The 23,871-nt window shown below is 40.1% G+C and overlaps 1 protein-coding gene across 1 annotated transcript in view; it reads right to left on the reverse strand.

The window, feature by feature from the left end:
- Positions 1–601: 601 nt before the first annotated feature.
- PLPP4 (phospholipid phosphatase 4) overlaps positions 602–23,871 on the reverse strand; it is a 97,889-nt gene continuing 74,619 nt past the window's right edge. The window contains exons 6-7 of the mRNA XM_084635034.1: positions 9,256–9,426; positions 602–3,704 (exon numbers count right to left, since the gene is read on the reverse strand). Of these exons, the coding sequence (XP_084491160.1) occupies positions 3,505–3,704; positions 9,256–9,426 (371 nt within the window). The 3' untranslated portion in view covers positions 602–3,504. The remainder of the gene's footprint in view (positions 3,705–9,255; positions 9,427–23,871) is intronic.

Here is a 23,871-nt window from a genome sequence, read left to right on the forward strand (position 1 = left end):
AAATTACAAACATTCTCACTATGTTAGAAACCAAGGGCTTATTGTACTGTTTTGGAAAAAGCAGAGCTCCTGAACCTACCTGAATCTGCAGTCAAGAAAAATGTGAAAAAAATGGCTTAAACACCCCTAGATTTGTTTCTAGTCTGAGACGTGCATCCACCCCCGCAGACATTTTCCAAGTTCATCTGACTCTCACCTGGACTCTTAGATGTTCTTGGTTTCAGTATTATTTCATAGTTTTCCATAGCAGTTTATTATTCCTCTTATACTAATCCGATGTTTTATGAAGTATGTAATTCTCTAAACTTCACAGACAAAGAGGCATGTTGTAGTTCAGCTGATTGGATGTTCCGAGATGAACTTCGGATTTTAAGATCTAAAACTGTGTGTTTTTCCTGGATAGAAATTGGATAATGTGTACTAGCTGAATTCTGGGACGGATCCTTTCTTATACCAAAAGTAACTGACTCTTGGAACTGTTCCTTGCTCCTAAGTGACTGCAGTTATTTTAGGGCTGGTGGTTTGCAATACTCGTTATGGTTTACTAATGAAACCAAATTGGTGACCTTTGTCCTTACCAAAAAATGATAACACGCACATGTACAAAAACCCACATTCATGTGCAGTTTTATTGGTGCATTACAACATTACATTTCCTTCACATTAAGAGAGCATGAAATTAAAATACACTGATCCACAAAAATGCTTTCCTTACGCTGACTTGTACTGGTAATTATAGCTCCTATGGCCTTTTCTGTAAGTTTCATTTTATTACATTTTTCATAATTTTAATTACACCTTAATCAAAGCTTTTCCATGGTCTGTTTTATTACTTTCAATTTAATTACATCCATTAAAATACTTTCTTTGCTGCATTGCAAAGTCCTTTTCACCCATTTATCTTGCAATATAAGTATTATGGTGCACAACATTTCATATTCCAGCATTTTCACAGTTGCGTTTCTTCTAAGTGCTGTGTCAGCCTTTCCCATCCCAACTAAGAAGGGGAATATAGCTAACTTGTATCAAAGTCCATTAAAATAGTGGGGATTTTTACAGCACATTTAGGAGGCCCTACTCATTTTTTAAGAATACACCAGATTTATATAAAAATGTGTAAAATGCACTATATCTCAATAATAAAAGTTCAATTTCAGTTTAAGAATTTTTTAAATATTTGCATACATGCCAGAAGCCAGGTTTTTCCACTAAAAGACAAAGCTAATGGAAAAGTCCTACAAAATTTATAGAAATGATAAATTTGCTAGTTTTCTTCATCATCCTATATAAAATTATATCCCTGATTTAGAATTCTGTAGAATGGTGTAAAAACTCTATAGCAAGGAGATAATTCTTTATTACATTTGCTTAGGTTTCTAGAGTAATGATTGGTCTACTACAGCTGGGTTTTGTTGGTAAAGCTAAACTAGGAAAACCCTTCTAGTGAGGATGCAGTTAAACCGGCATAACTATGCTTATATTGGTTTAATTTATGTCATTCTGAGGAACTGGCATAAGCTATAGTGGCATATAAAAACAGTTATGCTGGTCTAATTTTATCTACACTAGGGCCTATAGCACCAGTATAAACCAGGCCTAATTTCTGTGGATCCCCTATTGGTCTCATCCCTATTGCATTTTCTACGACTTTTCCATAAGGTCATTTCCTATTAATGTATATTTCACAATTTTGTATCTGTTTTTATTAAATGACTTTGGCAGCATTCTTTTGCGTGCATTTTTTTTATTTAGAAAAAGGATTCATAACTTGTTTTTCTTCTATAAAAATTCAAGTGTTGCCAATCAGGGAATAGCTCTTCTCAAAAAATCTACAAAGTGTACCTTTGACAAAAATAAATGACAAGCCTTTACACTGAGACACACAGCTTTTTTGAATCACAAAACGCCTACAAGGCCAATACATATTCCAACAGGAACACATTAGTTATAAGGTAGCTATGGCACCGGTTTCCTCCAGTCTAAAGCACCATAATGGATATTGTTGATCAAAGCTGTCATGATCACCTTAAAGAGCTGATCTAGCCAAGAAATGTTCAACTGTCAGAGTGTGATTTTTAGAACATTTTACCTGCTCTTTCCTAATCCATCTATTAAAGGAAATGCTGGAAGCTGACATTCTGCCATTCAAAGGTACATCATTTCACTGGAGTGTGATATGTTTTTAATATGTCATACTGCATGAATAATGAATGGAAACATGAACCTAAAAAAATAAATTAACTAACATAGGTTGGACATACACATAGTTACCTCCTCTGCACTGCATCCAAAGCCCATTGGAGTACTATGAAATGATTCCCATTGACTTAATGGGCTTTGGATCAGGCAACAAGATGACCCTTACAAATGCTAGGCTTAGCAATATGATGAATTGAAAATGGGGAAATGAGCAAATGGAATATTTTTCTCAGAATTCAGCCAGGCATATTACAGTGCTGGAAACTGGCTGAAGCATTCATACATGTGAAACCAGTGCTGATGAACCAAAGTCCTTACATTCCTTAAGATCACAACCAATGCTGGAGTGAGACATTAGAGACAGTTCTACCAGGACAGCTGTGGCACATGGAGATTCACAGAAAACATGGTGTTTCTTCAACTGTGCAGTTCTAGGATTTTTGCTTGTTTGTTTTTAAGATTGCAGCTTGTTGTATGCCATGGGAGTTGCTGCAGTTTCATTCAATTTTGAAAATAATTCCTGCACGAGCTCTCAGAAAAAAATGCTAATATTTTAATATCCAGTTTCTAATCCAGCCTATGAACATATGTTATTGCAAGCTGACAATTTCCACAGCTTTGGCTCACTCTGCTGTCAGCCTCATCCTCCAAAACCCTGGATGTGAATAGACTTGGCTCTTTTCAGACTCTTGCTCTTCATACATTTCAGCAACTGTTTAATTAACAGCTCAGAATAACCCTGCCAAAACTTGATAACTAGCACTTCAACATCATGTGGAAGATTTATTATGTTAGACGACTACAACAGAAACAGAAGGAAGTTGCCGCTTACACATCAAATTATATAAAGAAATAGACCAAGGGCTGATGATGGCGGTTGCTGAAAACCTCCTGAAAGTGATGACCACACTCAACACTCACTGAAGTCATGGACAGTTGAGGATAATCTGCTTCCTAGGAGGTGCTCAGCATCACACAGCATCCACTGTTTTCAGATTGACTGTATCTTCAAATACCTCTCATTCAAAACTATGCAGTTAACTAGCCTGGATTTGGCATGTTCCTTCTATTGACACTTTTCTCCTCCCTGGATTTTTTTTGTTCTGGCAACGGACTGAAAAGAGATAGCTGGACAAAACAGTATGCACTGAAAACTGAACCTTAAAAGTAAGAGGATGTTACTGTATGAAAAAGAATATCTTAAAAAAAAATCACTGCCCAAATGTACTGTAGGAAACATCATGTTAAGAGACCAGTTTGGAGGAATGTGAGAAGGGCTAAAAGTTCATTGTACACAGTTATTAGTCATACTGGTCCTTCAGTTACTCCCTCTAGAGGCAGGCTGGTAGCATTATCTGCTGTAGGTCTCTCTTCTTTCTTCGTTGAGGTCTGAACTAGGAGGCTGACGTAAGGTTTATGGCAAGCCATGTTACCCAAAGGTGGGTAGTGCTGTCTGTAGCAAATATAAGCGAAAATTAGGCCAATGATTCCTCCGACAAAAGCATCTAGGTAGGAAAAGCAACAAAAAATCAAGCATGTTAGTGTTGAAATAACAGCCAATATCAATGGGGGTGGATGGGGGGAATTAAAGCCTGCATCCAAGAGGTGGAAAGATTCTCTATCAGTGTAAGTGACATTGCATTGGGGCCTTAGTAAGAATATCAGAACGGCCATCTTAAGTCAGACCAATGGTCCATTTAGTGCCAAAGGCTTCAGAGGAAATGAACAGAACAGGGCAATTTCAAGTGATCCATCCCAGTCATCCAGTCCCAGCTTCTGGCAGTTGGAGATTTAGGGAAACCCAGAGCAGGGGTTTGTGACCATCGATGGACTTACCCTCCATGAACTTATCCAATTCTTTTTGGAACCCAGTTATACTTTTAGCCTTCACAACATCCCCTGCTAACCAGTTCTAAATGTTGACTGTTCACTGTGTGAAGTACTTAATTATGTTTGTGTTAAGCCTTCTGCCAATTAATTTAATTGGGTGACCCTTGGTTTTTCTGTTATGTGAAGTGGTAAACAACAGTTCCATATTCACTTTCTTCATTCCATTCATGATTTTATAGACCACTATCACAGTGATCTCCATTCCCTCTGTCCTAATCGATAGCATCACATTGGAACTCCTGCTGGAAAATGTCAATATAATGGCAACTCTCATTATATTGATGAAGATGAGAGAACAGCACCCTTTTCATTTAGAGAGGATACTAGGACTCCCAGAGTATCCAGAGCTGCAAGCACACTGTTAATTATGTTATGTCCTTTCCACTATGATCAACATAGTTAGTTGCAGTATAATGACCTCCTTTTGACTCAAACTTCTCCTGACAGCATTGGACTTTACAGCTCAGGCATGAGTATTTTTACTTTCTCTCAGGTTCTTCAAACAAGAGCAGCTGGGAAACCTTGTGTGTTCGTCCTTTCTCTGTCCTTTAAAAAAGAGCTCACCCTTCCTGGAGGCTTTTGAATTATGAAGATTAGTACCTTTTCTTTAGGTTATTGATATGGCATGATTGATAACTCAGACCTCAATTCTGCCAGTCTTACATATAGTAAGTAGCACCTTACTCATGAGTATTCTGATGGACTTCACTGTTACTACTCACAAGTTGCTATATGTAGCGAGGATACACAATCATGTGTTCCTACTACTCTATACTGTACACTACACCCACCTGTTACATCTCCTTAATTAGAGCTAGATTGTACAAACCTTTAAATTGGTGAGCACAAGTTGACATGTAGAGCCCCACGGAAGTCAAAGAGATTGCTTGTGTGGGTACATTCTTGTGTGGGTAAATGCTCACCAGTATGACCAAGTGTTTCACAATCTAGCCATTCATACACTCTTTGGGGTAGGGACTGCTTTTATTGTATGTTTGTACACCATCCACCACAGAGGGACTCTGATCCTGACCAAGGCCCATGGAAACTACCACAATACAAACTAACCACATGACTGCAGTGCTTTAGATCTCTGGGTTGCTGATCTTGCCCCACGTACTCCACAAAATTAGAGTAAGCATTTTCAGTCTGGTTTTCTCCAAGAAGACGCCTGTGTTTAGTTTGAGATCCTAGTAGAGACAGTCTTGCAAAATACTATTTTTAATTAATTTACCAACAATAGAAAGGGAACATTGTTCCAGACTCCTTGTTTACTCCGGTTCTATATATTTCCATTTATCTAGTTAATAAATTCATTGGAATCTTTTCAGATTAGAGAAAGCCATGTGTTGAGTTAGGGTCTTAAAATAGTCAATATACTTGGGATTCTATATGGAATATGCTAATCTGTTATAGTTCACTAATGCCAGCACAAAGATAATAAACACTATACTTTCCATCATAACTGAAGGCGGCTCGGAGAAAGCTCATAATATTGATTCTGAGATTCCGTTCTATGGCTTTTTAATGTAAGGTAATGCTATTTCCTCTTTCACCTACAGTTCACTAAGTCCTGTACAGTATATTGATAGTCCTTGCTCATTCCCCACTGGACAGTTAAGGCTGTATCACAAAGCCACCATAAATAATTTAACACAATTGGCTGCCTCCACTGAGCACAAAAGACAGGGGCTGAGCTACAATGCTAAATTTTACAGAGTGACTCGCCCCTCCCTGGAGACTGCGGTTTTCTCAAGTAAGAGCTAAGGTCACTTGCAGGATAACATGGCTGCCTGAATAATCTCTGGTTTGTAAGCAGCCAGCTGAGTTTTCAGCATCATCTACTTAAGCTTCAAAGACAAACATATGCAGCTGTAATGGACATAGTGGTAACCCCTTGGGTGTAATCTATTTCCACAACATATAAAACACATCATAATTATCTGCCTCACAGCACATATTTTAGTCCATAAATAATTCTTGCTCTTGGCAGGATAAAACACACTGCAAACATGCATAGACCAAGCTAGAGAATAATTACTGAATCTTTTCTCACGGACACGCACAGTTTTAATACTACATTCCACAGCATATCTATCTCTATGCACATGAATTTGCCGAAATAATTAGTCTGCAATTTCAAGTAGTTATCTGAATTTTTTAAAATTTAATTTCTATTTTTCTTCATTGATTTAGAATGTTCCACCATCCTTAAAATGTCTTGTCAATAAATTGCTATAAAAATGACTGTCTACACTTGAAATTGTTGCTATTTTACTGTACATTACTTGTACAGCTGGTCAACATTGTTTGACCAAATTTTTTTTCTGTCAGAAAATATGGTTTCATCTAAATCGATTTTGACTAGATATTTTAAATTTTCGAATCAGAAAAAGTACAATGAAAAATTTTGTTTTGAATAGGATAAACCCACTTTTCCATGTTTTGTTTTAAAATTCTTAAATGTGTTGAGGTTGTTTGAGATAAGCATGCAAAGCAAACCATTTTTAAAGTTTTTAATTTTTAAAATTTCTTTAACAAACACTTTGTTTCATTTTTTTAAATTATTATTTTGAGGTCTGTAGTGTCAATGATTGGTAATAATTTTGCAGGTTTAGGAAAAACGTATTTTTAAGAAAAAGCAAAAATACTTCAATTTTGCCATTTTAAATTGTTGAAGGTTAAGTTGCTAAAGCGCAGATTTTACTTTTTTTTCCTGAAATAACTTCTTGGGTAACCCCTCTTTGTTAACAAAACATCAGGGCTGCTACTACACTAACTGTGAATTGAATATCAAGCCACCAGAATGAAGGGCTCTTGCAACACCAAACTTTTTGGTGATTTCTCTGAATGTTTTGTTGTTGTTTTGTTTTTGCTCTCTTTGGGTGTTGCAAAGGGCTCAGAAATGCAAATGTAGTTCCAAAAAAACATCAATTTGTTGCTTCTTTTAGAAGGAGACAACAAACTTGGGTAAGAACACCATCAGGACTAAAGATTTGTTTCCAAGTGTCCAAGATTAACCACTAGTGCCTAAAATATTCGTGGTTTGTGTAAATGTATAGCTTTAACTGTGTAAGTGGCAAAAGAGGGGATTTCGCACACACCCCCATCTTTACCCATCCAGGGCATAGAGACAAAGACATGGTAAGAACTGGTTTGTTCTTCAATATCTTACAAATATATAACAGCACCAGTTTTAGCTACAAATTAAGTGAGTTTGAGTTCTTAGTGTTGTTAACATCTGGAAAATTTAACTGCAATTTTGGTAACATTTAATCAAGTAACATCTGTAAATCCCAGTTTTGGAATAAGAAATTTGCAACCCTATAATGCAAATTACACTATAATCGAGTACCTTTTTCTTTTCCTTCCCCCCCTATATGCTTGTGATAAAATAAGGTTTTTCTTAGTAACTGTGATTTTATGAACAAATGTCTGATACCAGGCGGAATTCATTCATAAAAAAGGGGGATTATATTATGATAATTGGTCTTACAAATTTATTCTAATTGTGAGCTCAATTGTAAAGGATATGTGAAAGTTCATAAAATGTCATAATAACCTATAATAGCAAATGTTAATGGGAACAGGTGCAAAAAAACCTGATAAAAATAACCTCAGAATTAGTCAAAACAGAAAAGTCTACTGATATAATTCACAGTCTATGTCAAAATCATGCTTGGTAAAGACAAAAGGTATGTAACTGGATTATAATGAACTGCAATTGGTGTGTCGGATATTAGGTCTTATATTAGGAACAAAATAATGAGGGGATGAGCTATTCCACCCATCCCTCCCTTTTTGGGGGGAACCTTAAAGAAAGACTTTGGGGGGGGAAATTAGAAAGCACAGACGAAGCTACTGGAGCGAGCTGCACCATCATGGCGGCCATCCCCAGTGTTTCCTGGGACCCTGGGCCTTCTTCGTCCTAATCCTGAGGGATGTGCTGACCAGATCGGGCCAGAGGGAGGGATTCAGACGACATTGGTATCCCTACCTGCTTGAGCTAAATCCTAAACACCTCTAAGAATAAGCAAAATAGGACTTTAACAACAGCAGCAGCAACAGCTCCAGCTCATCTCAGCTAACTTCTTCTCTTTTACCCAAAAGGACAATTATTACTATCTTTAATACCATCTAAAAGATTGTCAAACACGGGTTTTTTTCCCTTCCAAAACTCTCTCTAGCTAAAGGGAAAATGAACAAGGGGTGTTGTTAAAATGAAAGCCTTACTTAATACTCTACATTTCAAATGCTTTAACCGTTTTGCCTACTTTTCTTTATCTTTAATAAAAGGTTTAAATGATTTTGAATGGTGTGTTTGCCATGGTACTAAGCAGGCTCAGGTTTCTATACAGCAAAAACCGTTTAAGACTGTTTAATGTTAGACAGTGACTGGCTTATGTTAAGACCTTTGACCCATTTATTCCATGTAAATTAATATGACAGTGGCAAGATCTTCTGACTCTGAGATCTGATTGCAGAATTAGGAAAGCACTGCATGTTCCTGCAATAAAGAACATGTCATGATAAAATACATTCTGAATATTTTAATTTGCAGTTGCAACTTAGTGAACATACACTGGTACAATGTACATATTAAATCCCCCCAGCTAACATCTGAGAATTAGTGCATTCTGAAGTAAAATACTGGAATCAAAAATATCTGCCAGAAGCTATGGAAAATCAATTTTATTTTTTATTGGACATGGTGTGAATATGATATAGTTTCCTTACTAAATTAGGTGATTAATTTGGAAACAGAGGTTCTCATTCCTCCAAAGCCATTATGACTGTAGCCTTTTACCCAAACATCTGTTCTACTAAAAAGTTGTAAGACATGAAGCTTTGAGCGTGGGAAAAAGTTGTCACCATCCGTATTCTATACTATATATCTTACGATGCCACAATCCACCTAGTAACATTTCAGAAAGAGTCCTGTAGTTTTCTGTTCTGCAGTAATGGGCCAAAACATGCTTATATGCATTCAATCATATATAAAAACACACAGATATACTGGGCCCCGTCATATTCACACACACTGTTGGAACTAAAATGATGCCTAGAACTAGCAGCGAGTCAAACAAGCTATAACCACTCCATCCCTGGAGCTCTCACTGCAGAAATACAAGGATAATAAAAAGGAAAGGTATCACCATGACTCACCTTGCCAATGATGCTTGTAATCACACATGCGTGACAGGGCAATCATCATGGCACAATACAGAGGCAGAATTGCTGCACAAAGCCGCCAGCTTTTCCCTCGGCCATTTTCGGTGAAGCAGTGCAACTTTCCAGCTAAGTAGAAGGTCGTAAAGCCAAGGCCTGAAAATGCAACTGAGAAGAAAAACACAAAATTACAGAATCATGTAATTAACAACTGGAGTAAGAGTGTGATCCTGTGAGGTTTAACAGAGAAGTGAGAGGCCTATGATATACAGGAGTCAGACTAGATGATAGGGTGGTCCCTTCTGGCCTTAAACTCTATGACTTTATGACAGGTATCTTTCTACTGCAACACGGTCCTGGTCCTAAGGTCCTTTTAGGTTTTCGGACATTAGAACCAGAAGGATACACAAAGCACAGGCCATGCATCCTGAACCCAGATAAACTGTAATGACCATATGGGGGAGCCACGGGTGTAGAGTATCTGGTGGGAGGCACACAGCACTCTTTAGTCTCAGGCCCATATCCACTGTGTAAACCGGAGTAATCTATTGTTTTCTGTCAAGGTCCAAATTTCTCGGTCAAGGAATAATCAAGGTCCAGACTCCAGAGAAAATAATACAAAAATAATAACAATAACAATGATGATAATAAAATAATAATAAATAATAATAATAAGTAAATACAAAGATTTTGCGGTCTGTTCAAAAGCATCTGGCAGTCCGGACAGAGGCAAAGTGTGTGTGTGTGGGGGGGGGGGGGCAGAATGTGGGAGTCACGTGCCCCGCCAGGTTTTCTGCGTGGGCAGTACCGAGCATGCTCATAAGAACTGAGCATGCTCAGTAACACCACTGAAACTGGCTGTCCTCACTCTGTCCCCCCACTATTGGTAGGCACAGGTCATCTCTGAGTTCGGATTTGGCCAATTGTCTGCCCATTGACAACCCCTGTAAACTTTGCACACACAATAATTGAGAAGGTTGCACAGTAATAACCCCCGCCTTCATCTTAACAGTATTGATATATCTTGGCTATTTTAGTTATAAAAAATTAACCTTCCTAACAGCTGACTTTTAAATGTTTTTTGTTAAAAGGCAATAGTGACATTACAAATCTTAGGCTCAAGCCTACAAGTTCTGAGTTGTGGGTACTCGGTCCCATGCAAGATTGGGCCTATTATTAATACATGCTTTCCATATCTGTGATATACATCTATACACTAATACAAGGTAATGAGGTTGAGTAAATACTTCAGAATAAATCCACCTGCCTTTCAAAGATGTGCAGCTCACACATAACCCACCAAATCCCAGAATACTGTGATCTCTCTCTCTTTTTTTAAAATCTTTTCAGTAAAGTTTTCTTTAACAGTGAACTCTTTTTCTCCGGAAAAGCCAGATCTCCTATCCAGTATTACATATTTATCTTTTGCTTTATGGCATCCGTTCCAATAAGCACGTAAGCATATGCTTAACTTTAGGCACAAGGTTAAGGGTTCTGATGAACTGGAGCCTTTGCTGAAAAGTCCATGATTGATGGTGTAAAAGGATTCACTTATATAAAGATATTTTGATATATTTAAAAGATATTATTGGGTTCCATTTACTTGCTTCTATATCACATTCTTAGCTAGCAGTTATGACAGAATCCAAATGCCAAGTTTCTATATACTGAATGTTTTTATACAGATTGCTGTTCACATTCCAGATAGCTGGTGATGGATTTGGGCAGTGATTTAACCAAAAAAAAAAGTTTTTTTTACTTTTTAATAAAAATATGTATCTTATACATTTTAAACATTTGTTGTAGTAAATGTAGTGCTGATGAAAGGCGTGGAACAGACAGCACTGGAAAACAAAGTCTTTTGTTGCTCCACAAAAGGGTACAAACACAGAGTAACACAGAGAGGCTCACCTATGAGCCTTAACTATGGTCTGGAAGGACCAGCTGTAGGAACGATAGCAGAGATTGCTCTCTAGACATCTGATCCAAAGCCCATTGACATCAATGGGAGTCTTTCCACTGACTTTAGTGAGTATCAGATCAGATCCTTATATTCATTTCCCAATCCTGTAAATTGCTGAGTACCTTCTCTAAGAAAATGAAGGAAGTTGCAACTAATTCATTGATAATTCCACATAACTTAAATATATTGGTTTCACTCTGATTTGAGGTTATGATTCGAATTCGATTTATGCATGTGTCTAGTGAAAAACAGTCTAATTAATACACTGCCATTATGTAAGTAAATGGAGTCCTGAATATTCATGGGGTACCTAATAAAAATAATTATAAAGAACTACCTGTGTACCTCCCTGTGACATCTGTTATGCGTTTGTCACTGTAAGAACTAGGCATTACTCGTTTATTGACACATGAATTGGTCACCTTCATATGATAAAAGCCACCGATCCCACTCTCGTAGAATTCAATGGCAAAACTCTCATTGATCTTGGATCAAGCCCAGATTTGTTTACTAAACTTATGCTTAGAGCTTTCAAATATCCTTCTTCACATACTTTCCATCGCTAAATGAAATATGAAATAAAGTAATTACCTTTGTGTTCTGCAGATGAATCTATGGAATGGTCAATTTTAGCTGATACCACAGTGGAGCATTTTCATACATTTCAACCATGCAGACAACTGAATGTAGGTACTGAAGACTTGTTTTCACCTTTAAATTCACAAATGAATTGTCTCTTTTGAACAGACGTAGCAGATAGAGATGGGATGCATACTAAGCATCCAACAGGGGCACCAAACACTTAGTTTTCGGATAGCCCCCTTCAGCCTTTGGTGATTTCACTACATTCTTCCTGGCTGAAGAAGGTGGGAAGTGGACTCTGAAACCCAGGTAAATGTCTAATGCACTCCATCACAGTGAAAGGTCTCCTACAGATAGTAAACCTACTTTTTAATTATTATTTCAAAAAAGCTTTTAGAATGTGGGTATAGACTGAAAGTGCCCAAACCAATGGACAGTAAAACAGACAGCACTGGAAAACAAAGTCTTTTATTGCTCCACAAAAAGGGTATAAAAATGGTATCTTTCTACTGCAACATCCTTCTATCTGTACAGAAGTGGTTCTCAAACTGTGGGTCACGACCCCAAAGTGAGTCGTGATCCCCTTTGAATGGGGTTGCCAGGGCTGGCTTACACTTGCTGGGGTCTGGGGCTGAAGTCCGAGCCCCACTACCCAGGGCCGAAGCCAAAGCCCAGGGGCTTCAGCCCTGGGCGGCAAGACTCAGGTTGCAGGCCCCCTGCCTGGGCCTGAAGCCCTTGAGCTTCAGCTTTGGCCTCCCTTCCCGGAGCGGTGGGGTTTGGTCTTTGGTCCCCCACCCAAGGCAGTGGGGCTTGGGCAAGCTCAGGCTTCAGTTCCTCCCTCCTGGGATCGTGAAGTAATTTTTGTTGTCAGAAGGGGGTCGTGGTGCAATAAAGTTTGAGAACCCCTGCTCTAGAGGACATGTTGTGGTGGTTTCCTCCCATGTTCAAAGCTAGTCTTAACTTGATGCATGCTTTTTATCTTCTTTACTTGATGAGCTAAGTGAGATGTGTAATAATAGGATGGACTAGCAGGGTATAAAACAGAATCTGACCCAGATGTTCACCACCACTCAAATGTAATTAGATTCCCTTTTTGAAATAATACTAAAAAAGTAGGTTTACTTTTTTTTCATGTCTCTCCTTTCCCCCCTCACCCTACAATTTCTGTGTGCCTTTCCACTTCCTTGTTCTTTCCATGACTGCAAAAGGGAAAGCTGAAATACATTGACAATGGTATTTCCTTCAATCCATCTGGAAGCACAAAATGTAATAAATTTCACTAGCGAACCTCCACCTGTGAGATTTGCAGCCCCTAGCAGTTCAGAGGGTTTGGATAAGCATCTGAATTTTGTACTGATTTTCCAAACCTAGCGTCTGAACAGTTGAGAAGTACCCTTGTGCAGTAGCAATCGCTCTTTGTAATGTAGGTCTTCAGGTCACCCCTACTCGTATTCAGAATTGCTGTGGTTTGAAAGACAATTCCAATGCAGAAAAAAGCAGCAAACACAATTTACATTTTAGTCTGGGGAGCAACGTATTTTCCCACAGTGAAAACTCCAGCGAGGTGTTGTTTAGCATCTCTTAGGATCACGACCAACATTGAAGGGAAAAAAACAGCAATTAAAATATGTTAATATGTTAATGTCAGCGCCTATATTTTATTAATGCTTTGAGAATATAAAATTCACCTGGTATTCAGAAAAACAGATTTCTGGGTGCCTGTCTCAATATTTGTACATTATGAGGGGATGCAGGAACAGTCTTACTTTCCATACATCATGCAATTTAAAAAATGGGAGTTTCTTCCTTAATTTCTTTAATCTAAACCTTTTTATTTTCAGGCATGTAATTTTCACATTCCTAGTGCAAAAAGTATTGGGTTCTATTAAGATGCTCCAGGGCCATAGATTTTTGCAAAGGTAGTGAGACAAATATTAATCATAGACAGCGGTACCCACCAAAAAAAAAAAAAAAAAGCACCACGTTGCATTTCAATGAACTTAATTAGCCCCTAAAGACAAAGGACCTAACCAAAGCTTTTTTTAGATAAGATCATTATTAGTTTCAAAAAGAGGATGGTAAGTACAGAACTTCCTTGATATTTATCATTTGCATAGGCTGTATCATCTCAGGGGGATTCTCAGGGAACTTAGTATCGGGGGTAGCCGTGTTAGTCTGTAACCACAGAAACAACCAGGAGTCCGGTGGCATCTTAAAGACTAACAGATTTATTTGGGCATAAGATTTTGTGGGTAAAAAAACACTTCTTCAGATGCATGGAGTGAAAATTACAGATGCACGCATTATATAATGACACATGAAGGGAAGGGAGTTACCTCAGAAGTGGAGAACCAGTGTTGACAGGGCCAATTTGATCAGGGTGGATATAGTCCACTCCCATTAATACATGAGGAGGTGTCAATTCCAGGAAAGGCAAAGCTGCTTTTGTAATAAACCAGCTACTCCCAGTCCCTGTTCAAGCCCAAACTAATGGTGTTAAATTTGCAAATGAATTTCAGTTCTGCTGTTTCTCTTTGAAGTCTGTTTCTGAAGTTTTTTTGTTCAAGTATGGCTACTTTAAAATCTGTTATTGAATGTCTAGGAAGATTGAAGTGTTCTCTTACTGGCTTTTATATGTTACCATTCCTGATGTCCGATTTGTGTCCATTTATTCTTTCCCTTCGTAAAAGGATAAATGGACACAAATTGGACATCAGGAATGATAACATACAAAAGCCAGTAGGAGAACACTTCAATCTTCCTGGACATTCAATAACAGATTTAAAAGTAGCCATACTTGAACAAAAAAACTTCAGAATCAGACTTCAAAGAGAAACAGCAGAATAAAATTCATTTGCAAATTTAACACCATTAATTTGGGCTTGAATAGGGACTGGGAGTGGCTGGGTCATTACAAAAACAGCTTTGCCTCTCCTGGAATTGACACCTCCTCATCTATTATTGGGAGTGGACTACATCCACCCTGATCGAATTGGTCCTGTCAACACTGGTTCTCCACTTGTGAGGTAACTCCCTTTCCTTCATGTGTCATTATATAGGGTTACCATATTTGAACATTCAAAAAAGAGGACACTCCATGGGGGGGGGGGTATTTGCTCACGCCCCCCACCCCACCTCCACCCCTTCCCCAAAGTCCCTGCCACAACTCTGCCCCCTCCCTGCCCCATTGGACCCCTTCTCCAAATCCCCGCCCCGGCCCCACCTCCTCCCCTGAGCGCGCTGCATTCTCCCTCCTCCCCGCTCTCTCCCAGCCACGCGAAACAGCTGTTTCATGGCACAAGCGCTGGAAGCAAGGGGGGGAAAGTGGGCACTCTCTCAAGTGATTAACATTCACTTTCTTTCTCGAATGATCAACATTCACTCTCTTCCTTGAATGATCAACTCTTCTTTGGGGAAAAATAATAATCGCAAAATCCCGGATGTTTTTAGATATTTAAAAATTCTTCCCGGATGGCAATTTAAGAACCAAAAAGCCAGACATGTCCGGGAAAATACGGACTTATGGTAACCCTACATTATATAATGCCTGCATCTGTAATTTTCACTCCATGCATCTGAAGAAGTGTTTTTTTACCCACGAAAGCTTATGCCCAAATAAATCTGGTAGTCTTTAAGGTGCCACTGGACTCCTTGTTTTTTTTCAGAGAACTTAGTGACAGAGAGGTATCAAAATTTGCAGACTCTTTGGGCAGATATACAATACAGCCTAAGTCAAATTACTTATGTCTCTCGGGTGGGGGGGGAACCTCCTCCCCACCATCCAAGAGATGCAAGTTCTGCGCTGTCCATACTAGCGTTATGTCAGCGGGAGACACTCTCTAGCTGACATAGGGCTTGTCTACATTACCTGCTGGATCGATGGGCAGCGATCGATCCAGCGGGGGTCGATTTATCGTATCTAGTCTAGACACGATAAATCAACCGCCGAGCGCTCTCCTGTCAACTCCGGTACTCCACCGGGGCAAGAGGCAAGCGGAGTTGACGGGAGAGTGTCAGCCGTCGACTTACCACAGTGAAGACACCGCAGTAAGTAGATCTAAGTACGTCAACTTCAGCTACGTTATTCACTTAGCTGAAGTTGCGTAACTTAGATCGATTCCCCCCATCCCCCAGTGTAGACCAGGGCATAGCTTCCACCTCTCGCAGAGGTGAAGTAATTATGCCAACAGGAGAGCGCTCTCCCATTGGCATAGCGTGTCTGCACCAGATGTGCTGCAGCTGCGCCGATGTAACACTGTAGTGTAGACTTGCCTCTAGCTTCAAATACATTTACATAGTAAAACAAAGGGAAACAACTCATCAGCTGGGGTTCAAAACCTTCTTAAGATGGAATTCCTTCAAAGTTTCTCTTTTGTGAAGAGAAAATATTGTAATTTTGAAACACTGACAGTGATTCTAATTGGACTGAAATGACGTATTACTGGATTAAATGGGCAGTGTGATGCAATTAGCGTCAGAGACCTTTAATGCTGATTTGAACAGCTGAGTCATGGCAGGCCATGTATATTATAAACATTCAGTCTGTTGCAAAGCATATTACAGCTATATCAAGTACTGACTTTTAAGTTTGCTGGCAGTTCCAATTTTTTTGAAAATTGATAAAACACAACATTTTTCAGAATTTTCAGCACCTCCCAACCCCCTATTTCCTCACTCAACTAGGATGTAGGAAACCCAGATTCAAATCTACACTTTATATGAAACTAAATAGAGAGTCAGAATGATTCTGTAGCTTGGTGGTCAGCGCACTCACCTGGGTTTCAGTCCCTGCTCCAGTGAATATTTAATTATTTATACAAAGTAGAACAGCTTCAATAAGAGAGATTAAGACCCATCCTAGAACAGCCACTACAATAGAGGAGAGATCTGAACTCACTTCTCCCATATCCCAGGTGAGTGCATTAGCCTATCTGATATAAACAGAGGGGGCCCTCCTTTTCCTCAATGTTGTGAACAGCACCTAAGTCCCCTTGTGAATCTAGCCTGGAAAATCTAAATGTTTCATTTTGAAAATGTTGAAATGAACGATAGAAGCAGTAGATGTGGTATAGCTTGACTTTTAGTAAGGCTTTTGATATGGTCTCACATTACCTTCTCATAAACAAACTAGGAAAATACAGCCTAGATGGATCAGTTCTGCGTCTGGTTCTGTTCAATATCTTCATCAATGATTTAGATAATGGCATAGAGAGTACACTTATAACATTTGCAGATGATACCAAGCTGGGAGGGGTTGCAAGTGCCTTGGAGGATAGGACTAAAATTCAAAATGATCTGGACAAACTGCAGAAATGGTCTGAAGTAAACAGCATGAAATTCAATAAGGACAAATACAAAGTACTCCACTTAGGAAGGAACAATCAGTTGCACACATACAAAATAGGAAATGACTGTCTTGGACAGGGGTGGGCAAACTATGCCCCAGGGGCCGCATGTGTCCCTTCAGACGTTTTAATCCGGCCCTCAAGCTCCTGCCAGGGAGTGGAGTCTGGGGCTTGCTCCAATCTGGAGCTCCAGCCGGGGAGCAGGTTTGGGGGCTTGTCCCGCTCCACATGTGCCGTGGCTCCGGGTGGCTCCCGAAAGTAGCAGCATGTCCCCCCCTCCAGCTCCTATGTGGAGGGTCAAACAGGGAGCTCTGCATGCTGCCCCCGCCCCAAGCACTGCCCCCACAGCTCCCACTGGCCGCGCCTCTGCGTACGAGCTGGAGGGGGAACATGCCGCTGCTTCCGGGAGCTACTTGAGATAAGCGCCAGCTGGAGCCTGCATCCCTGATCCCCTCCTGCACCTCAACCTCCTGCCCAAGCCGTGATCCCCCTACCACCCGCCGAACCCCTTGGTCCCAGCCCAGAGCACCCTCTTGCACCCCCAACCCCTCATCCCCAGCCCCACCCCAGAGCCCACACCCCAGCCAGAGCCCTCACCCCTCCCGCATTCCAACCCCCAATTTTGTTAGCATTCATGGCCCGCCATACAAGTTCCATACCCAGATGTGCCCCTCGGGCCAAAAAGTTTGGCCACCCTGGTCTAGGAAGCAGTACTGTGGAAAGGGATCTGAGGGTTATAGTGGATCACAAGCTAAATATGAGTTAACAGTGTAATGCTGTTGCAGAAAAACCCGAACATCATTCTGGGATGTATTAGCAGGATTTTGTCCGCAAGACCTGAGAAGTAATTTTTCCTCTCTACTCTGTGCTGATTAGGCCTCAACTGGAGTATTGTGTCCAGTTTTGGGTGCCACATTTCAGGAAAAATGTGGACAAATGGGAGAAAGTGAGGACAAAGCAACAAAAATGATTAAAGGTCTAGAAAACATGACCTATGAGGGAAGATTGAAAAAGTTGGGTTTGTTTAGTCTTGAGAAGAGAAGACTCAGACAAAACATGATAACAGTTTTCAAGTACATAAAAGGTTGTTACAAGGAGGAGGGAGAAAAATTGTTCTCCTTAACCTCTGAAGAAAGGACAAGAAGCAATGGGCTTAAATTGCAGCAAGGGCGATTTAGGCTGGGCATTAGGAAAAATTTCCTAACTGTCAGGGTGGTTAAGCACTGGAATAAATTGCCTAGGGAGGTTGTGGAATCTCCATCATTGGAGATTTTTAAGAGCAGGTTAGACAAACACCTGTCAGGGATGGTCTATATAATACTTAGTCCTGCCATGAGTGAAGGAGACTGGACTAGATGACCTCTCGAGGTCCCCTCCAGTCATGATTCTATGGTTCTGACATTTCTGAAATTGTTTTCCTTTTTTTTTTCCAATTAAAAAAATCACTGAAATTGACATGAATGTGTGAAATGTTTCAATTGTCTCAAATCTACATTTTTCAGGAAAAAAAATTCTGGATGAAAAATTCTGCCCAGCTCTAAGGAATAATTTAAGCACATTATCATCATGCAGGTGCCCCTTAGTCAAAGGATCCATGTACATTTTTATACTTTATACAATATCTGAACCCATTGTGAAGTCTTTAGGGAGATCATTAAAAACCTTCCTACATGTAAAATCTTTTGCATTGTGAATTTCCACTTTGTGGGCTTGGATTCTTCTGTAGAATTCCCTTCATGGTGATACATAAATAAATGAAAAGCAGATAGAGCTGTAGTTAAATGTACTCCATATAAACAATATATGGGTGACTGACAGTGTTATAAATTACACGCATTTAATTCTGAAGCCAAGAAGGTAATTAAAAGCATAGGCTAAGAGGCCAAGTCACAGCAAACTGTATCTGACTCAAATGAATGTAGGCAAACCATCCCTACTTTTATTAAGGAACCTCCACATCTGCCTTGTATTCTGTTCTATTCAATCTAATCCACAATGCAATGTCCAGAACTGTATTGATGTGTTATATTGTTCTGAAGATTGGTGGCAGAATCTAACAACATAAAAAATCATCCCTTTAAAAGTATGGTGGAATCTAGTGGTAGATTTATCTTGATGAAGCCTGGATCAAGTCCAATCAAAGAGCCTGGTACAAAAAAATCAAAATGCTCATGGCATTCCTGGTCCCTTTGCCATGCTCTGTATTTGTTCAGAGCATGAAAAATTTCCATTGAGGTCAGTGGAAGTTCCTATCATAAAAGAATGCTCAATACACAGTTGGATCTGTATTTGCAGTGTAGGTGGAGAGACACATTTTGCCTTAGGCTGTTAGCTTGTAACTCTGAACTCAAGGGCAGAAATAAAGACTGACTCACAAAGTCTCCTGGGGGGACTTACGCCCCACATAAGATGAAAAAGTAAAGTCATGATGCTTTAGCTTGTGGCTGTGAAACCAATATTCTCCAGCCAAGCTTTACATTACAGTGTTGTGAGATTGACTTTCTAAAACCTGGAATGTGTACATCCAGAACCCAGCTGCGTGTCCCCATAGGCTCAGTGTGTACTGTCAGCAGCAGAGGAGAACATGGACTCAGCAGCTAACAGCTCTCAGATGGAGGAGCATCAAATAGAGAAGTAAGAGTAGACTCTGACATCACTGGATTGCTGTACTCTCTGTGTAGGCTGCTACTTTGCTTGCTGGCTATATTTTGAAGACATGGTTAGTCAACAACATTAATACAGGCAATTCACTCTGTAAAAAGGATCAAATACTGCTTTTAGGATAATATTCTCACTGCCCAGCTATTCATATAGGCTTCTCTGGATGGTGAACTAAATTCCTTAGCATTCTTTTCTATACATACTTTGCTTGTTTTACTTTTGCAACTACAGCTTTATGGGTTATGCAGACCTGCAAGTCAGAAGTGTTGTAAGGATATGTTTGCAGGAGATTATAATTTAGAGAGACACGCTCATAAGGGACGGTATTATGAACATAGGAATGTGGAGATGTGCCCTGGAGGCAGGGGTTGGGACCACTGTATGGCTGTTGCAGCAGCTCACTACAGCTCTCCAGTTTGTTTTATTAAGTTTTATTCCTTTCTCATTCATTTGTTTGTTATTTAATGAACCCCAAGATAGTTACAGGAGTCTAACTGATTTTGCTTTGAGTATGGTTGCAAACCTATTTGTTTACTTACTGTACAATGTGTTCCATCAAACAATCCATACCTCAGTGATGTTACAAAGGAATCTTGACCACTCATCTCTCTGCTCATCATAGGAATTCCCTATTTTTATGCACAGAACAAGTCTCTTTTGAGTACCAGTACACACTGGACCAACTTGTCACTGGCTTAGATTGGGCCAGTGTACATTGAGCTTACACAGCCCCCTGTGACTTACATTGCTCAGAACACTGCCTATCTCATTAGCCGAACAGGGCCCTTTACACAATTCCCAGTAAAGCTTCCTCTTTGTCTTTTGTTTTTACTTTAGTATGTTTCTGTCTGATTGGGTATGTCAGTACAGTTGCTGTGTGAAATGATCCGCAAATTATATGATGCTTTATGTACATTTTATCACTCCTTTTCTCACAATCACATCCCCATCCTGCTCTCAAGACACTGATACTGAGATGAACACTTTGATTCTGTGCTCCTTACCAGCAAATGAGCAAATCTTAGGAATATCAATTTGAGGGAACAGGAATTTACTCAGAACTAACACATCCACAAATGTTCTGAATCTGTAAAAGAGTCTCCTTTGATCAAAACACAGCCTCTTATATTCATAGACGTTATGAGTCAGCTAGCTCAATGAAGCTGGCTCATTTTTTGCTTGCATTCCTGATTTGCTACCAGCTTGCTGTTCTGATGCTAATAATATTATAGTAATGTGATCAGTACTAGAGATAGAATGAAAGAGAATTTTTTTATCTAACTCCTTCCTCCTGAACATCTAAGGTGCAGATGAAATAGGACTGAGTCAGAAGCAAACCACACCTGACTTGGTCTTGGTTTGACCACTCTGGGCCCTTTCTGCTTATTATCTAAGACCCTGATTCAGCAAAGTACTTAGTATAGGACCAAAGAAAGAACAGACACATGCCAGGTGCTTCAGCAAGGAACTAGAGAACGATCCCTTAAATCCTTCATACAACATATCAATACATGTTGTCTTATTTCAGAGTAATGAAGTACATGCACAACCTCAACAGGACTACTCACATGCATCTTTACATGTATTCTTAAGTGCCTTGCTAATTAGGGCCTAATTCTGCAACAACGGCCCAGCTGGTACCCTCTAGGGCCCTCTTAGGTACCTGTTAAAAAAGAAAAACCTCTCCTTTTATTTTAAGAGAAAGCTGAATGTACTATTGGTGTACAGTGAACATGAACATATCCTCTGACATGATACTGAGACACTGGAAGAATATCTAAAACAAAATCTCCAGCCCTTTGGCTATTTTAAAAAAATTCAGAATGTTCACCTTGACTCTCTTTACCTAGCAAATTACAGTATGTATTTTACTTGCCATTTAAATGATCAGATATGCTATTCATACCTTACATCATTATGTTTTACAGACCTGATGTATTTCTGAACGTTTAACTTGTGACTCAGTAGAGGAGCAGAATAGATGTGAATGAGCACCAGGCTGTCATTCACATAGGGGCTTTGCTGAGGTCATAAACCACTCAAATGTAGCTAAGTTGATTTGCACAGCAGCACAACCCAGGGTTGAAACCCAGCGAGTTTCAGCTTGATGTTGATGTCCTGGAGCTCGCATATTTCCTTTCCATTAGCGTACATGGGAGTATTTGCGAATTGCTGTAATCGACTCTCTAGGTAGCAGAGTAAAGCAAGGTGAAAACAAGAGACAAGGTGGGAGCGAGAGTCCTTGAGTGCCAAAATCTTTATGGTGATTTGATTGATCCCACTCGTGCAATGACGTGTCAGTCCAGATTGAGACATTTGGGCCTGCAGAACATAGTGTTATTTATGATAGCGTGCTTAAACAATCAATAATTTATTTAGGAATATCTTATTTTAATAGTGTGGAGGAACATGAAGAAAACTAGGACTGGAATTTTGTCTGTTTGAGATGTCACCAGATGCCTTTGCTAGAGGTGGTAGATTGTTAATATTTATGTGATGATCTGGCTGTGAAACAGAGAGGTGTCTCCAAAGATGCTTGGAAAAAGATGTCTCTCTTCCTTTTTAACTTTGAGAATTTTAGATCATTGATGACAGCGGGAGGGGAGAGGGTAAGAAATAATTGTTGACAGTGATCTGAGAGTGACAGGGTATCACTGTTTTCCATTGCCGTCATTGAGCCACTGTACCCACGTAGATAGAACTGAAATTATTAAATATGCTTATTTATTATTTATAGATGTAAAGGTATGTTAGGCGCTTTAGAGACAAGGGAAAAGACAAGGTCCGTGCCCAAGGAATTTACAGTGTAAGCCCTGATCCTACAACTGGATTCGAACAGGCAGATCCCTGCCTCCATGCAGTGATCCACTAAAGCTAATGAGTTTCTGAACAGGTGCAGGTTCACCCCTACAGGGATCAGGGTCTAAATCAGGCGGAGGCGCAGCCAGGCAGCTCTGCACACTGCCCTGTCCGCAGGTGCTGCCCCCGCAGCTCCCATTGGCTGTGGTTCCCAGGCAATGGGAGCTGTGGGGTCGGCACTTGGAGCAGGGACAACGTGTAGAGCCCCTTGTCTGCCCCTATGTGTAGGAGCCAGAGGGGGGACATGCCGCTGCTTCCAGAAGCTGCATGGAGTCACGTATGCACGGAGTGGGGCAAGCCCCTGACCCTGCTCCCCAACTGGAGCTCCGGAGCGGGGCAAGCCCCGGACCCTGCTCCCGGGCAGGTGCTCGAGGGCCAGATTAAAATGTCTGAAGGGCCAGATGTGGCCCCTAGGCCCTAGTTTGCCCACCCCTGGTCTAAATGATAAACATAGGTTGGGAGAAGCAGTTTAAGTAGAAGCAAGTAACTGAATGGTGATTTCACATCTCCATGAGCAACACTGGCTGCCAGAGGATTTCTGAGTGAGGTTAAAAGTCCTGATTTTGACCTTTGAAGCCCTCAAATGGCTTATGACAGCTCTTTCCCTCTGTTGTTTAAAGAGGAGGGAGATTTGTGGTGGGCTATCTCAAAGTGCTGAATGGAAGATGGATTTTTAAGCTATCCCATGGGTGCCTATTAGCACTGGGAAAATACCAGTTCAATTAAATTGATACATCCCACAGGAACATGTCAACTTCATCAAATCTTCCAACAGAAACCAGGCAAGTTTCCCAAGGAAATGTCACCTGCCTCTTCAGCAGCCAACCTGACAGGCTACCATGGCGCCAGGAGCCTGGAAGCCCTGGCTGGAGCTGGGTTCTCAGGGATTCTAAGCTTCCTGCTGCATAGAAGGGAGCATGGAAGCAAGACGTAGAAAGGTCTCTGGGCAGCTCTGAAAGCCTCATCAATTTTGTTTCAAAAAGTCTAAATGAAATGTTTCAATTTGTTGAAATAAAATTTCACAATTCCCACTCAATGGGAAACTGCAAAATTTCACGGGGGTTTCTAATGCCGAATGAAATTGTGTTTTCAAATGTTCAAATTCCCAGGCCATGGGAATTCCAGGTCCTGAGAAGCCTTGGAATGTACACATAGGAACTCTTTTTTGACATTTTAATAATCCACATAAATAAATCTTTCTAG

The sequence above is a fragment of the Lepidochelys olivacea genome (genome assembly GCF_965140295.1).
Source record: "Lepidochelys olivacea isolate rLepOli2 genome assembly, chromosome: 7".
In the NCBI taxonomy this organism is placed as follows: Eukaryota; Metazoa; Chordata; order Testudines; family Cheloniidae; genus Lepidochelys; species Lepidochelys olivacea.